Genomic DNA, 18461 nt, shown 5'->3' with positions numbered 1-18461 from the left:
TCTTGAAAAATTTAAGTTTTTTTTTTAATAGTTGATAACTTGGTACCATTTTAAGGCAAAAGCTTAAATAAATAATAGTGTTTATTGAGTAAAACTAGAAAATTCAAATGAGTCAATGGAAGAAAAAACATGTACCTTAATCCTATTATTCAGAATTTAGAACTATAGCATTTTGATGCATTTAAGCAATAATAGTAGACAATATTAATGAACACTTATATGCCAGATATTGTACTAAACATTGTCTTTAATCTCTGTTATCTCCTTTAATATTCAATAATCATAAAGAGGAGGGATTATTTATATCCTAGTTTTACAGTTGAAGTATCTGAAGCTCAAAAATGGCTAAACTTCTTGTCCTAGGCCACAAAACTAGTACATGGTGAAACCAGCATACAGAATAAGATGCCTCTAATACCAATGTCCTTCTTCTTATACATTGTGTACCTATTTCTATATATATGGAATATTAGTTTTTTTTTTTATGGGACCACACATCACTTTTTAAATCTGTTGTAATTTTGTCATGTACTACGTACTTTAAAAGTTTCTTAAAAATTTGTTTAATTTTATTCGTAATTGTGGTAAAATACATATAACATGAAGTTGACCATATTGACCACTGTTTTAAAATTTTTTTTTTTCAACATTTATTTATTTTTGGGACAGAGAGAGACAGAGCATGAACGGGGGAGGGGCAGAGAGAGAGGGAGACACAGAATCGGAAACAGGCTCCAGGCTGTGAGCCATCAGCCCAGAGCCTGACGCGGGGCTCGAACTCACGGACCGCGAGATGGTGACCTGGCTGAAGTCGGACGCTTAACCGACTGCGCCACCCAGGCGCCCCTTGACCACTGTTTTATATGCACTCCCATGTTTATTCACAATAACCAAGATATGGAACCATTATTCACACTAACGAAGATACGGAAGCAACTGTATTAACCATTTTTTAAGTGTATAGTTCAGTAATGTTAAGTATATTCACAGTGTTTTGCAGCCGATCTCCAGAACTTTTTTATCTTGCAAAACTGAAACTCTATACTCATAACACCTCTCCATTTTTCCCTGCCTCTGCCCTAACAGCTGTCCATAGACCTTTATTGTATGCCAACAATTATTAACATAATATTGTTATTTAATCAGACACTTTGCAAACTTAAGTTTTTTAGTTGATTATTCCAGAAAATGCTACAGTAAATATTTTGTACATTTGTGTGTTTTTTCAATTATTTGATAAAAGATATTTGTAGAGTAGTATTGGGTAGAGTAGCTGGTTAAAAAGGTATGGGCATTTTTAATGCAATTTTAAAGCAATTGGATGGATTGTGCTAATTTACTCTTACATTTAATTGTTATTCATAGTAGCATTTGTAACATTTTATAAAGGATAATTATATTTCAGTGATGGATTTTATATTTGTATTGAAGTTTTCATTCATTAATAGAGTGGATAAGCATCAAAGGTGGTGACTTTTTAATGTCATTTTTGGGTTGCTTGTTGAGGTGACAGTCACCTACGTATTCCTGAAAATTGTATCTGTGCTGCACTGTGTGTGCTGTTACAGAGGTTGGTATTGTCTAAAATACCACTTACTCATGAGAAAATGGTACCTAACTCAGAAGTTTCTATAAAGAAGTAAAATAATGTATGTGATGCTGTTGGCACAGTGTCTGGCACATAGAAAGTGCTCAACAAGTGATAACTGAACTTAGTTCAAAGAAATAAAGTGCTCTTTTACTACCAACTAAGGAACAGGTGCAGTTAAAACATGATTATATTAAAGTGTAATGCATTAGGGTGCTTATTAAATGATTCCTGACTTTCTGAGGCCTTTTTTAGTCATTCATGATGTTTTCTTGTAAGCCCCACGTGGCTCTTCTCCCCACTTAGCCATTTTTAGATTCGATTCTTCCATATATTTATTTATTTTCACATAATATATAAAAATAGACACTCATACAGGGGTTTTTCATTAATGTTTTATTAAAAAATACTATAATTTCATATTCTTATAATCCATTGTCAACTAGAATATTTTCAAGTTATTCAACTTTTGGTGATTATATAATATTCCATGATGATGTTATACTACAATTTATTAAAAATTTACCATATTAAAGGACATACATTTTATTTCCAATTTTTGCTTTTATGAACAGCACTGCTTGTAGAACATCTATGTATATATATCCTTACAATCTAGGGCTTTTGATTTATGAGATTGAGTTCCTATAATGGGATTACTGTGTTGAAAGGCGTATTGTTTGCTTTAAATAGATACGGCCAGTGCTTTATGAAAGTTATGGTTCATCCCTTCCCCAGCAGTAGGTATTATTACTTTTCTTGATTTTGGACAGTCTGGCAAGTGAGAAACTAATGTGTCATTGCTACTTTAACTTGCATTTTTTGTGATCATTAATGAAATCGAGTATGTTCATATATTCATTTGTTATTTGAACTTGTTCTGTGGATTGCTAATTGTATCCTTTGCCCATTTTTAATTAGGCTGTCTTTTCCTTATTAATTTGAAGTCTTTATATTATTGATACCAATTAAAAGTGGTTATTGAAGTATAGTGGACATACAGTGTATTAGCTTCAAGTGTCCAGTATAATGACCGACAATTCTATACGTTACTCAGTACTCACCGTGATAAGTGTCATCAGCATCTGTCACCATGTGATGTTAGTAACTTTATTCCCTGTATTGTGCTTTTCATCTCTATGACTTGTTTATTTTATAACTGGAAGTTTGCACCTCTTCATCCTCTTCACCTGTTTCACTTACCCACCACCCACCTTGCCTATGGCAGCCTTTGTATTTAAGAGTCTTTTTTGTTTGTTCATTTGTTTTTTAGATTCCACACGTAAGTGAAGACATGTCTTTTCTCCTACTTCGTTCACTTAGCATAACATTCTCTAGGTCTATCCATATTGTTGCAAATAGCAAGATTTCATTCTTTTATTATGGTTGAGTATTATTCTGTTTGTGTGTGTGTATATTTGTGTGTATGTCACATCTTCTTTATCCATTCATCTGTTGATGGATACTTGGGTTGTTTCCATGTCTTGGCTGTTGTAAATAATGGCGCAGTAAGCATCATTTTGCATAAATCTTTTCAAGTTGATGTTTTTGTTTTCTTTGAGTAAATACCTGGTAGTGGAATTACTGTCTCATGTGGTATTTCTATTTTTAATTTTTTGAGGAGCCTCCATACTGTTTTCCACAGTGGTTGCACCAGTTTCCATTCCCAAATACTGTGCACAAGGGTTCCCTTTTCTCCACATCCTCACCAACTCGTTATATCTTGTCTTTGTGATATTAGCCCTTTTGACAGGTGTGAAGTGATGCCTCATTGTGGTTTTGATTTGCATTTCCCTGATGATCAGTGATGTTGAGCATCTTTACATGTGTCTGTTGGCAATTTGCATGTATTCTTTGGGAAAATGTCGATCAGGTCCTCTGTGTTTCTAATCAGATTTTTTTTTTTTTTTTTGGTGTTATGGGTTCTTCATATATTTTGGACATTAACTCCTTATCGGATATATAGTTTGTAAATACCTTCTCCCACTCAGTAGATTGCTTTTTGTTGATGGTTTCCTTCACTATTACTTTGGTGTAGTCCCAATAGTTTGTTTTTGTTTACCTTGTCTGAGGAGTCATATCTATAAATATGTTGCTAAGGCCAGTGTTTAAGAGAGAATTTTTTTAGTTCTACACATTGTAAATAGCTTGCCTAGTCTTTTTCTTTATGATCTCTTTTTCTATAGAAAAATTTAAAAACTTTCACTCTAACTGTCTTTAATTTACTGGGTTCGAGTCTTGGAGTAAAAAACAAAACAAAACAACTCAACCTCTAGGTTATACATATTCTAAATTTTCTTTTGAGAGAATTATATGAATTTTTTATGTTTGACTTTTTTAATGTCTGGCTTTTTTAATGTCTGACTTTTAATTCTTCTAAAATTTACTTTAGTGTGTAAAGAAGGGTAAAACTTTACTTTCTTAAAAAATTTCAACGCATGGGCTTGTATGTATCATATCAGTATGTATCAGTAGTGTGTGGGATCAGAGGGGTGGTAGCTCTCAAATTAGATCAGTGTTTTGCAAACTAGCTCTGTCATTTGTTACCTGCATGGCCTTGCTAAAGTGACTGGATTTGAGACTTCTTTTCTTCTTTAAAATGGCCATAATGCTATCTACTTCAAAGTGTATTCTGATTTACTTAACCCAGCTTTTATGCTATAGTAGTCTCTTAAAACCGTGTTGGTTTCCCTTATTTTCTTCCTTTTACTGATTGCTTTAAAGTTCATTACATTTGTTATTAGGGAGTTATTTCTGGATATGGATAGTGTTCAATATTACCAGGTCTTTTTAAATCATTTAGGAATGACTCTTGGTCCCACATGTGAATTCAAGATGATATGTGCAGATAGTATATGACATTTTGTATGTCCTTTTAAAACTTAATTTTATTTATTTATTTTTTAGGATTATTCAATGCAGTAGCCTCTTCCTGTCTTTAAGGCCATGTTCTTGAAGATCCCAAAGATAGAATTAAGGAAGGAAATTGGGGACTAGATGGAAATATGGATTAGGTTGACCTATGTAGGCCTGTGTCTGTGTGCATATGTGTGTATTTTGCAGTCACTAAAATAAAAGTGTAAATGACAGCTAGATAATGAGAATCTTAATGAAACTTAATGCCTTTTGAATTATTAATACAGTTTAATTTTTATTTATCTCTTTTAAAGTTGGAATTCCTTCTTGAAGTTTTCAACAAGGTTCTTGTAAACTTTTTTTCTTACTTCAGCTCATGTGCATGCTGTGAGCCTTTTCCTCTATGCCTTTTCTCTATCCAAATGTTTAGCATTTCTCTGATTTTATGATTAGAAGTAGATTCTCACTGCTAGTGCCCACAGTAATTTGGAGAAGAGCACAGTTACTTGTGTAGATTGCTTGGATTTATATTCCAGTTGAACCACCTGTTAGCTGTGTGCCTTTAGCAAATTACTCAACATTGTGTGTCACAAATTCCTTATTCACAAAATTAAGATAATAATAGTTCTTATTTTTTAGGGTACCTATAATGTTAAATGAATATTTTAACGAATATGTTAAGCCATTATGGCATTTCATGGCACATAGTAGGAACTCATTAAATTTAGGTTATCCTGCGTTGTTGAGGAGGTGTTTCTCAAATACGCATTCATGCCTAAACAAGACATGAAGTATTAACAAAATTTGTTAGGATGTTTCCAAGGGTGGATAATCCCAAGGGTAGGAATATAGACGAGATTTCTTCAGGGAGGGTTTAGAATAAATGAAACAGAAATCTAGGGAAGAATGGTAAGGGACACCAATGTAGTTTTTGAAGGGTTTGATATATATAATTTTATTCTATAAAGTAAGAAGGTTTTGTTCCATTTCTGGTCTAATGAAATTTTTATCCCAGCAATATTAACAAAATGTAAATGGATTTTTCTTAAGGAACATTATTAGTAATGTTAGTAATTAGTAATTGTTCCTTAACTCTTGAAATAGCAAGAATGTTTAATTTCTATAGAATAAGTTATAATACCATAATTTAAATTCATTACATACATTAGATTATAAATTTTGTGGATACTGCTTGAAGGTATATAATGTAATATACAGGTTGAAATCTGTTCATCTGAAGTTTTTCAGTTTTTAAAGATTTCTGGCTCAGTAATGTTTATAAAAATTGAAATCTGATTCCAATGAAAACTTTTTTCTTCTGTGTCATAGCAAGTGGTGGTGCATGGTGGATTTGATGAGGCAAATTATGCTATATAAAGTATGTTTTAAAGTGAAAAAATAATTCATACTGAATAAATCACAGTCAGTGCAGCTGTAATATTGAAGGAAGTGGTTTATTCTCTGTAACCTAGCTGATGTACTTTTTGAATGTACATCTGGTAACTAGAATTTAAAGATGTAGTCAGATTCACTGAAATGGTTTCATATTTGAAGTAGTTGTTTTTCATTGAAAATTTAACACTGGTTTCTGTGAAATTATGAAAATCTTATTTTTGTGTGTGAATACCTATATGTACTGGGCATATTTTGAAACATTTTTACGAACAGTGATGATTGATGGCAAAAAGTATACTTACCTGGAACTCCCCTCTACCCCCCCTTTCTTTCTAAATAACCTTAAACGTTTCTTAAACTTAAGGTGTTTTGATCCAAATTACTTTAAATTGTAAATTTTTCTTACATTAAGAGTCTGTTGTAAATTTAGTTTGAAGGTTTTTATTTTAACCTTATAAATATTTTCTCCTTTTCTTTAAAATCACCTATTAACCTATTATCTTCAGTATCAAAGTAGTAATATTCTTGATGTAGAAGGGGAAAATCATTAATGATTATCTTACCCAAAGACAACAGTTTTGTTTTTTGCCATATTTTTTTCAACTTTTTGCTATGCATATTTATTCTTTATCTCAAGATTTTTTAATACAATTATTATACATACAATTTTGTATCCTATATTTTTCTTCTTTATATTTTATACTTGTCTGTACACACAGTTTTAAATGTAGAATCAATTTTTACACCCCAGTTTGTTTCAGAGAATACTTTAAAAACCTAGATTAAAGATGGTGAAAAGCATTTTAATTTAAAACAAAACTAGTGTTCTATATTAGTGTTTTTACATCTTTATAGGTATTATTCAAATTTGAAATTACTTAATGCCATTAAGTAAACAAACCCATATTTTTGAACATCCCCCTTGTAATATTTCTCATGTTTAGTTATGAATTTTATATAGGCAAAACCAAGTACACCTTAGTTATTTTTAACTGGATTTAGGAGTATTATTTCCTGCATAACAGTTTTCACTAACTAGTACCCTATTTGATGTGGATGATAGTATTAACATGTTAAAAAATATTGTGTAGTTGATGTTATTTAGAAATTAATGGTATATATGTGGGGAAGAGATTCTCACTGAATAGGCTAACTGGTTATTTTTAAAAATAGGATTATGAGGGCAGGAACCTTAAAAGGTCATCTGAACTAATTTCCTGACTTGAGGCAGATCTTCAAACATCTTTTTAGTTATGAACCTGAAACCAGTCAACAAGAGAGGTAGGTTATAATTTGCAAGGGATGTTAATCTGGGTGGTCAAATTGTTTAACTTAGATGAACTTCACTCTTTCATTTATAAAAATATTTTTATACCAGATACGTCATTAAAAAAATTTTTTTTAATGTTTATTTATTTTTGATAGAGAAGGAGAGCAGAGAGAGAGGGAGACACAGAATCCGAAGCAGGCTCCAGGCTTCGAGCTGTCAGCACAGAGCCCGACGCAGGGTTCAAACTCATGAACCCTGAGATCATGACTTGAGCTGAAGTCGGACGCTTAACCGACTGAGCCACCCAGGTGCCCCTATATCAGATATGTTATTTTGAGTTATTTTTCTGTCTCAGGACATCTGAAAGATAATAATACTTTGTCAGCATCAGTATCTTCCACTGACAAGGATTTTCAAAGGAAGAGAGGCAGAGATGGCCTTGTTTTTTTCATCTACCTCTTCTCCCAAGCTGAGAATCACTGGCTTTTTTCCATATATAAAATTATATAATCTTTTAAAATATTTGAGTGCCTAGTGTGTACCAGGCACTGGACTGGATGTTTTGGAAAACAAAAAATACCCTTCTGGAGCTTGTAGTTTGGATGGAGAGGTAAGGCACATACTTTATATTGAAATTTTACATTATAGTCAGGAAACAATATATGTTTTATGAGAATATACAATAAAGGTTTTTGACTTCCAAGTCATATCATTTTGGTCTGGAGTTATCATTGTTAAGAATTTGGGAGTATCATTTATGACCTAAAATTGATAGCCTAATGCTATGATGCATGCCTTAGAGTCTAAATGTCACTTTCCCCTCCTAAAATCAGCATGAGCAGAAGGTTAAGGAGTTAGTATTTATGTGTTTGTTATTAGGGGAACTTAGCCTACCCATCCAATTTCCCATTGGAAATTAAAATTGTGTCAAACAGAAACTTCTTTGGTAAGCAGAGACTGATGTAACTACTAGGCTCTGACCAAATAGATTCTTTGGAGATTTTGAAATGCAAATATTAAAAGAAATCATAATTATTGATTTTAACTTTAACTGTGACCAGAAGTATCCAAATAGGTACTAATGATTAGCCTCACTAAAATCACAAAATCATGATCTTGACAAAGCATTAACATTTTATAGAGACACTTGATTGAGCAGTTTTCATATACATTTAACTTCAAAGTAAACCTGGTTCAGTAATCTTGAGGAAATCAACCCCATGAAGTCTGGAGGAGGTGCAGCCGGAAACAGAGTGGAAAGGGGAGTGTGCCTTGGAAGCAGCCTGGACAAAAGAAGCAAAGTTCCCATTAATTAAGCATGTGATCTTTAGAAATCTGCTTGAAATTTTCATCTGTAAAATGAAGGACTGGACCAAGTGACTTCTAAAAATACAGCCCACAAAATTGCATGATTCCATGACTCTAAATTCCTTGTGAGAACTCTACAAGGAATGTGAATGCTTATTTTCTGCCTGTCTCTTTATTAATCTGAGTTCCTCCATTGCCTGCCGTCTCAGCCTTCATTTTCGGTAAGCTACCTCATCCATTCCCAGGTCTTAAGTTCATGTGTTTTAATGATGCTGTCCTTTCTTTTCCTCTGCAAACATGATTATCCAGATTTCTATCCAATTTCTCTTTGCCTTGAAAGAATCTCAGACCCAATATGTTCTATATTCATATCTAATTTAGAGTCCTAGGGATTAAGATCTCTGTTTTCTGCCTCTGTAACATTTAATTCATCTTCATGATGTGAGAGTGTATTTTCCTCTCCTGCCTGTTTCCTCTTATTCCCTGTGCTGTGGTTCTTGCTCATCGGTAGTCATAGCACTGTCTCCTGCAAAATTCTCTTAATTTCCTTGCCTGTATTTTCTTTCAGTCTTGTCTGTCTTTATGTCTGTGTCTGAAAACAGAGACTATTATTCATCTTTGTGTCCCCAGTGCTAAGAACATGTTATAATTTAACTTGCAAAACTCTACAGACCCAAGATTGTATCTAAACGGTGGTAAAAAAAAAAAAAAAAAAAATGGTGGCAGTCCTCGTCTATGTACTGCTGTAATTGTGCATTTGGTGAAAGGACCCATACAAAGAAGCAAGACCCTGACTAGCAGATTTCTCTTAATTCTCTGGAATGTGTTTTCTATTTGGTAATGACTTAACCATCTGCTCATTCTTCTTTGCTGGAAAGTCTGGGAACTTTTACTTCTCTCACCTGTCTACGTACATCTAGGTATTATGGATTCCTAATTTTACCCTGTAATAGCTTGGATATCCCTTTCTCTGTCTCTATCGTTCATATCTTAGGTCAGTCCGTAGAATTTCTTACACGTGTTAGGACAGCAGTCTTCTAACTGCTCTTTTCTCCAGTCTCGCCTTCAGTCTATTTTCCATGCTGTGGTCAGAGTAAGTTTTAAAAGCTCTGATATTTTACTCCAATGCTTTGATTCTGTTAGTGGTTCTTCTTATATTTCAAAATCAAGTTAAATGTCTTAATGTTGTACATGGCCCTAAATCCATTGCCTGCTTTTCTATTCTTATGTCTAACCTACTTACCCCCTTTGCTTGTGTCCCAGCCATGCCAATCTACTGGCGGTTGTATTGTTTCAGGCATTGTGTCTTATTTCCCAATCCCCTTATCCTTATTTTGTCCTCCAAGATTCATTAGAAATATTTTAAAGGAAACCTTGCCCAATTCTTTCAGTGTGGGTGGGTCAGTACCTTTCTGATGCCTGTCTGTGTTATGATAGTTCACATTGTAGTATGTGTGTTATCTCTAGTAGACTTCTGTTTTTTGATAGGAATTATGTCTTATTATTTGATCTGTTTATCCCAGTGCTTAGTACAGTGTACACAGTTGGCATTTTTCTTCTCCCCATCGTGAATTAATATGTGATTGCCAGAGAGTAATTTGTAACTGTGGATTCCCTGGTGTCAAACGAGGAAAAGGAAGTTGGTATTTTGGTGATCTCAGAGACTCACAGACTGTGCCGCTTTCTGTCATTACTGTGGAGCACTGAGTATTTAATATATGTCAGGTGTTGCTCTAAGTGCTTTACATGTATTGACTTATTTAAATCTCCTAACATCCCTGTTAGGTAGGTTCTCTTATTGTTATTTTATAGATGAAGAACCTAGGCACAGAAGTTAAATAATTCACTTGAAGTCACATAGTTAGTAGCAGAGCCTGGATTCCACCAAGGCTATGTTGAAGGAGAGTCCAGGTCTTACCTACTTTACCAAACTCTGGTGAACTGGAGGATTTTGACATGGAGTGATTATGGGGGGGTTCATGAAAGTGTGCAAGTATATCTCTAGGTTCTTTATTCTGTTGCCAGTTACACGGGGGGTGGGGGGGTGGGGAGGACCAGTGTTTATACCTCACAGGCTCTCAGTAAATCTTTGTAGAATGAATCTAAGAGTCTTTGATCATAGTATATGGTGCTGAAGTTGACCTCTGTGATTCATGCATTATCAAGAAGACTTGGCTTCCTTATATTAATAATTTGCATGAAAATAATGGCATTTTCATGAACATGGAAATAGCATGGGCCATGGCCACAGATGTGAGAAAACAAGAATGTGTATGCCAGAGAATGCCAGTTCATTTATGGGAATGGTAGGGAAGAGATGAGTCTTGAAAGGTAAATCAGGCATGGGGTTCTATGGGCTTGACCTAAGTAGATGGGAAAGGAAAGAAAAGGACAAATTTGAGGAATGTTTATGAGGAATAGTAAATACAGTTAGTATTAATTGGATATAGAAGTTTTGAGAAAAAGGGGAATCAGAAAACAGTGACTTTGGGATTTTTTATGTTTGGACAAGAAAAGGCAATTGATCATTTTGTGGGCAAGAGGATGAGTTAGGAGATGATCTATACATTTGAGGTAGTGATTATAGGGTATATAATATGTATTTAGTGCTTTTTCTAATAACTGTAGAGCAGTCCTCAACTGGAGGTGATTTGGGGCCACAAGGACACTTGGCTGTGTCTGTAGACAGTTGGGGATGCTGCTAAACATCCTGTGATGGGGAGTCCAGCTCCCTACAACAGAGAAATATCCTGCTCAAAATATCAGTAGTACCAAGGTTGAGAAATCGTGCTCTAGAGAATATGAGGCGGGAGGGATAGATTTTGCCATGACCTTGTTCAAAGAAGTTCACATTTATAGTTCCCTTTTAGTTTTCACCCTTATTATTAGAGCATTGAAAGAGCTATCATGAAATTATTTTGTTCAATTGAGCAATCATGTATCAATGATGTACAACGTATCAAATATTTAGGTTGCAAAAATAGAGAAATCCAGCACATGGCAGCCCTTGCTGTCAAGGAGCTTCAGAGTTTAAATAAGGGGGTTGCGTAATCCAAAAACCAAAACTCTTTAGAGCATTACTTTCAGCTTCATAGAGCATGCAGAATATAAAGTTGCCATTGAATGACTGATTGGATGAACTTGCAAGCATGAACTTTTCAGTGGATGTTTTCAGTAGTATGTGGTATTCAAGATCATTGATGGGAAGAGTTTGGGTTGTGGTAAGATGATTCTAAGTGTTACTGTCAGGTAGTAGGATTTTGCTTTATGACCTTATAAGAAATATCAAGAGCATCTCAAGAATAAAGTAGAGGGGAGTTTTTAGTGTTTTAAAGTGCTTGTTTTAATATGTATGCTTTTCACTTAAACATGTTTAATTATAAAAATAATATAGCATAGAAGTATATGAATTTTGAAAGTTATTTTTTTTCTTGATAGCACACTCTAGATGTAATCACTTTTAAAAGTTCACTTCCATTCCTGTGGACTTTTTAATGCCATTAATATAGTGATACAGCACCTTTACTATATAATATTACAGTGCTTTCTTTTTCCACTTAATGTGTAATGGTTTCCTTTCCATGCACGTAGGTTTACTACTTTTATATCTGACATGAACTATTCCATTGTTTAGATGCATCATGATTTGCTACCATTCCCTTATTGATGTCCACCCACAATTTTTTTTTTTTTCCCTATAGGCAGCACCACAGTAAAGAATCTTGTTTGTATACTGTTGCACAGTAATGTTAATATTTCTGTAGAACACATTCCCAGAAGTATAACTTACGTAGCATTTTCATTTTATCGTAGCATTTTCATTTTATCGCATTCCTCCCCACCAAAAGTTGAACCAGGCTGTGCTCTTGCCAACAATGTCAGATAGCACTCTTTCCCCTTTAGCTTGGCAACACTAGCTGCTAATAAAAAAGAAGTACTCCTACCTATTTGTCTGCTGGCTCTCCCCCTCTGTCCCTCGTCTTCCCCCATCTCCCTTTTTAGTCCTCCTTCCCCTATATCCCCCTCCCATTCACGTCTCCCCTGTGCTCTGCCACACCTTTCTTTGACTTGTGTAATTTGACTTGGGTTGTTGTTGTTGTTGTTTTTAATCTCTCACTTTTTCTTTCTGAGTTGTTTTCTCTTAAGTGGTTTGTAGGAGCTCTTTTAAAATTTTTTTGTTTATTATTTTGAAAGAGACAGCATGAGCGGGGGAGGGGCAGAGAGAGCGGGAGAGAGAGAATTCCAAGCAGGCTCTGCATCGTCAGCACAGAGCTCAATATAGGGCTTGAATGCACGAAATCATGAGATCATGACCTGAGCCGAAATTGAGAGTCAGAGGCTTAGCCACCCAGGTGCCCCTGTAGGAGCTCTTTTTATTATACAGATTAACCCCATATATATATTTCCCCAGATACTTGATGTTCGCTTGTGGTATCTTTAATCAGGGAGAAATTTAAAAATTTTATATAAAATTTGTCAGACTTCCTCACTTGAAGATTGTAAATATATTTTTATATGTTTCTCCTTTATGTTCATTTCCTTGATCAATAAGGAATTTATACATGATATACTTATGTGATACACCATAGACATAGGATAGAACCTTCCTCTCAAATGGCCAGTATTCCCAATACAATATTGAATACCCCATGCTTTTCCTGGTGATTTGAAGCATCACTTTGTATATACTGAATTTCTATCTATAACTGTATGTGTATTCTTATATATTTTTTCGTTACTCAATTCTTACTCTTTTTTTCTTTCCAACTCTTATGTATAACAAATACAAATACATCCTGTTGGTTCATTTGCAGATGCTCTATTCTAATTCATCAGTCTATTCTCATTTTAGTTTACTCCAACTTAATAGGAGTTCTTGATATCGCCTAGTTTGGTTCCCCTATTATTATTATTAATTTAAAAATTTTATTGGTCATTCTCACTTCTACTCTTCCAAATGAACTTCAGCATCAATGTGGCTTGTTTCTCCCCAAAATAGTCTCTGGATTTTTACTGCCAGATCATTCTTTTTGTTGTTGTTATGTACTCTTGAAACTTACTTGCATGACACTTAAGCAACTTAATAAAACGACAATGACAACAAAAAAAAACTGGGCTCAAGCTAAAAGTAGGGTACACTTTTGTGTTACTGTCTGTCTATGACTAGGCCCAGTTTTTTTCAGAATTTGTGCCTGGTTGACCTTTAAATATGTTTTTTCTCATGTTATTTTTATTTCTTTTTCAGAGTCATGTCAGATCTCATTTCATTTAATTTTTTTCTAAATAGATGCATACTTCAAATTTTCTTCTTGTTTCTATAACATCTCTACCACTTTTATAATTATCTCTCAGTTTATAGTATCTAAACTCTCTGAGAATAGCTACCATGTGATTCATATCTTTTTTTTTTTTTTAATTTAGTTATGTCACAGGCCAAGGTTGTGTAGCCTTTGGAAAATCAACAAATTTGGACCTCAGTTTTCTTAAAGTAGGTATAATTATACCTACTCTACATGGTGGTTATAAAGCCAGAAGAGCTTATAAAGCACCTGCCAGGAGAGCATACTGAGGTGCCCATAGCAAGGCCAAAGTGGCTGTCTAGAAAAGCAGAAACATTGGGTGGCTGGTATTAAGTGCAAGTAGTAGGTAGAGAGTAAATTGAGGTTATTGTCCAAAGAAAAGGTGGAGGAAAACTTGCAAAAACAAGAGATCATCTCATGTTTTCAAAACGTAAACCTTTAGGGGTTAATCACTAAACTCTATTGAGTGCTTGTGGGCAGAGCACTGTGTCATGTGCTGTCGAGTATGTGAACATATGTATACGGCAGTTTCTATGCTCCAAGAGCTAGTTGTCTAATATTGAAGATGCTTTGAGACCAAAGAAATGAATCAGAGATGGGTGAATCATGTGGATGGATATGCACGCTTAGGTTGTCATTAAATTCAGCAAGAGAATGACATTTGGGTGGTACTAGGGAAGCTGAGCTGTGTATCCTTTACAAAGGCATACGTGTTGAAAAAGATCTTCAAGACAAGGCCTGGATAATTTCGTACTTAAGAGAAAATTTAGACACTGCTATTTAGGTCTTAGCCAAGAAAGGAAACAGTGGAGCCCTGGAGGAAGCAGCCCATCAAGGAGTAACTGCAGGGAAAAAGGAGGCTTTGCTTGAGAGCCAGCTGGGAGTATGAGAAAGGTGAATTGGACAGGTAGGGTAAGATGATTAAGTGTTGGTCCTGCCACTTGACGTGAGGTCACTCAACTTCTTGTCTCTTTTTCTGGTCTGTAAAACAAGCAGGTTAGACTCGGTCAACTGGATAGCTGTCATTTCTATCCGAATGAAAAATCAAAATGATGATCGATTCTACTCCACCCTACTAGAGACTGAACACTGGTCACTAATATGTGAATCTTCGGAATGCATATTTTTTTGGTAACCATGATTTGGTCGCTGGATTTTACATGACTTGAGAGAGGACATCCTTTTCCTCTAGAATGGCACATTTTACTTTTACTTCCTAGTGGGCTATTTGATTTAAAGATCGTGTTAGTGGTTTAGGAGTCATAGACATATACAGAACTAGAAATTATTTAATTTATTTCATTGTGTACAGATGGTTCCTCACTTACAATGGATCTACTTAGATTTTTCGATTTTACAATAGTGCGGAAGTGATACGCATTTGGTAGAAACGGTATGTTGAATTTTGATCTTTCCCCGGGGATGTAATGTGGTGTGATCCTGTCTCATGATGCTAGATGGTGGCAGTGAGCTGAAACTTCCAATGAGTAACCTGATCGAGGGGTCGGCAGCCAGTATGCTTACAACCATTCTGTACCCATATAGTCTGTTTTTACTTTCATTAAAGTATTCAGTAAGTTACATGAAATCCTCAATACTTGACTAAAACGTAGGCTTTGTGTTAGGTGATTTTTTTTCCCCAACTGTAGGCTACTATAAATGTTCCGAGCACATTTAAGGTAGGCTAGGCTAAGCTGTGACGTTGTGTAGGTTAGGTGTATTAAATACATTTTCAGCTTATGATCTTTTCAGCTTAGGCTGGTTTATCAGGACATAGCCCCGTGGTAAATGGAGGAAGGTCTGTAGATGAGGAAACGAGCTAGCGAGATTTAGGGAGCTTCGTAAGCTGGAAGGTAGGTAATAGCTGAATAGTTGCAGAGCAGGAACCAGAGTCCAAGCTTCTTTTTTTCTATGGAATAGAAAATTCATTCCATACTGACGTTTTTTTGGACTTTATGAAAATTTAATGCTGTTTTTTGAGGTTGTTATACAGTGAACGAATTTCTAGTTGGTTAGGGAGGATGGGAGAACACAGTAAACATTTTACACTTTTCTGTGATGGATTTGAATACTCCTTTGAATACTCATGTCTCTTAGTGATCCACAACTGGTTATTTTAGTTATTCATTCACTTCTGACCTATTAGCAGGTTTTGTCTGCCATCTGATTATGAGGGGAATTTTGTAATGTGGTTGGATAAGTGGAAGTGTATCACATTGCTGTTGACAACAGCTCAGTGGAAAATTTGCTGAATGTATCTTTTTTCTTTGACTGTGGATAACATCAAATTGAAATTAACATATTTCCAAAATAGCCTGAGTCAAGTTTATCTCTCAAGGGGAAGGTTCTAGAGTTGGAATTATTAAACCTCTTGAAATAGCATGCAAAATTTTGTGTGTATGGTGCTTTTTTTCTGTCAAGCGTGTCCCATTGTTTTCATGAGTTTTTTCAAAAGGTATGTGACCTAAATAAAAAGATTTCAGAACTACTGCTTTAATGAGTGATAATCAAATCTATAATACTGGACTCATTTTCCTGTTAGAAAAAAAAAAAAGACTTTCACTTAAATGACTGAATTGTTCAAATACTACATCTTGGGCTTGATGTCTGATAGATAAGAATCACCAGAAATTGCATCTGCAGAAATATTATAGGATCACATGTTGTGATTTTTGTGCTTAAGACTTTCTATGCCATTTTATGACCCACCTACTTAAAAAAAAAGTCAAAATTACAGTTTTTCAGTGTATTAAATGTGTAAGTGGGGTCAACGTTTACATGCAAACCAGTTGGAAGTTATTAAAATGAATTGTAATGGGAAGTGGGAATTAGTCCTGTATAGCCCGGATTGAGACATTTCTGTGCTTTATGGGTCTTTCCCCTATTCATTTGACAGAGGCCAAAATTCACCATGCCTCTTTTCCATGTCTTAGGGTCACCTTCCAACCTACACACACCCCACCACCGCCATCATCATCATCATCAGTATCAGTGCTCTCAGTTTCCTCCTTTCTTATCCCTCTCTCATCTCTCACTCCTCTCTACTTTGCTATAATCTGGAACTATTTCCCCCCCACCCCCCCATGAAAGTCAAATGCCTCTGTAATCCTCAATCTGTTTTCCTAGTGGTTTTTCCACTCCTTGGCTTTACTCCACTTATAGTCTCTCAAACCTCGGGGTCTGGAATGTCAGCTTTGTTCTCTTTGCTGCCTTTTCCAACACCGTTATTCTTTCATCCTTTTTTTTTTTTTTTTCCTTATGTCTCTGCTCCTTTGAAATTCCTGTCTTTTGCCTAAGCCACCTGTTTGTTAGTCCTTAGTGAGCAACCTCATGGCTGCTTTTCCTTATTCACTGGCAGTTGGTTTACAGTTTTCTTCACCCTCAGCTTCCGATGATCGTAGCTTACCTGGGCATCCATGTGGAAAAACACCAACAAATACCACACCTGGACTTTGAGTTCATGGGCCACTCGATTTCCAGTAACTTTCACCTCATCAGCAATTCACTATAATCCACCTCCTCCAGAATCACATATTCACAGTCCTTATTCTGACCACAGCCACCTAGCTGTGCCTCTCAAATCATGACCTTTTCTTGACCTTTGGGCCTCTCTCCTTTATTCCCAGTGTATCGGTAGTCTTCCTTCTACATTTTATTTCTTTAATCCCACTTAGAATTCGTGATTTATAATTTCAATAACTCCCCCCCCTCCTTTTGCCAATACCTTTAACTTCCTTGGTTCTCTGCTTTTTCTCTTCGCACCTGTTGGATAGAAAGTTAACATCGAATGAAGCACTTAATGTCTTCTCTGTGTCTGTTCATACATGGCTGAGCATCGCTAGAAAAAGTCACAAAGAAAGGCAAATTGATTCCTCTATAAACATATTATCGCAGATATTTATTTATTTGTTTATTTGTTTGTTTATTATTTTTAAAGTAGACTTCATGCCCAGTGCGGAGCCCATTGCGGGGCTTAAACTCACGACCCTGATGTCGTGACCTAAGCTGAGATCAAGAGTCAGAAACTAAACTGACAGAGCCATCCAGGCATTCCTCATAAATCTTTTTATGTATTTATTTATTTATTTTTAATATTCTTAAAAAAAATTTTTTTTGATGTTTATCTGTTTTTGAGAGGGAGAGAGAGCACAAGTGGGGGAGGGCCAGAGAAATGGAGACACAGAATTCAAAGCAAGCTCTGGGCTCTTAGCTGTCGGCACAGAGCATGACACGGGGCTTGAACTCATGAGCTGTGAGATCATGACCTGAGCCAAAGTTGGATGCTCAACTAACTGAGCCACCCAGGCAGCCCCCTCACGAAATTTTTTTTGAAAAGTTTTTATTTGAGTACAGTTGACCTATAATGTTACATTAGTTTCAGGTGTTATTATCACAAATCTTAAGTGGGTCTTCAGTACTGTCCAACAATTCCCTTAATGCAATGATTATTGAAGACTCTTTGCTTCGCCAGTTTTTTTACTTTCCTCGTTCAGTCTCAGTCTCACTAGGTCGCTGGCTGCTTTGTTATGGAGAGAATAGAATCTAACCATTAGGGATTTACATCTTCCAGCTCAACATACGTATCTGCCTCCTGTTACAGTGAAAAGAGCCTTTTACCTATCTTAGTTTGGATTCTGCCTGTGCTTCATATCCCGTCCCTTTCTGCCTTCTCAGAAATTCTAAAATATCTAAATGTGGTTCTTGCTTTTCCTAATATTGTCAGCCAGTCCATCTCACTTTTTTC

General features: G+C 35.4%; 1 protein-coding gene across 4 annotated transcripts in view; it reads left to right on the top strand.

The window, feature by feature from the left end:
- Positions 1–18461, top strand: part of HBS1L (HBS1 like translational GTPase) — an 87211-nt gene that overhangs the window by 30697 nt on the left and 38053 nt on the right. The window contains exons 1-2 of one of the 4 annotated variants that reach the window (XM_043593062.1): positions 5345–5353; positions 7949–7954. The exons of 2 other annotated variants lie outside the window; for them this stretch is intronic. Coding sequence is in view for 1 of the 2 variants with exons in the window: in XM_043593061.1 (XP_043448996.1) it covers positions 7093–7120 (28 nt within the window). In the remaining variant the exon portion in view is untranslated. Of the gene's footprint in view, positions 1–5344; positions 5354–7012; positions 7121–7948; positions 7955–18461 lie in introns of those variants that run through there. One more of the 4 variants, XM_043593061.1, reaches the window with a different exon arrangement.

Source organism: Prionailurus bengalensis, chromosome B2 (genome assembly GCF_016509475.1).
Source record: "Prionailurus bengalensis isolate Pbe53 chromosome B2, Fcat_Pben_1.1_paternal_pri, whole genome shotgun sequence".
In the NCBI taxonomy this organism is placed as follows: Eukaryota; Metazoa; Chordata; class Mammalia; order Carnivora; family Felidae; genus Prionailurus; species Prionailurus bengalensis.
This window is presented reverse-complemented; position numbering and strand designations above follow the sequence as displayed.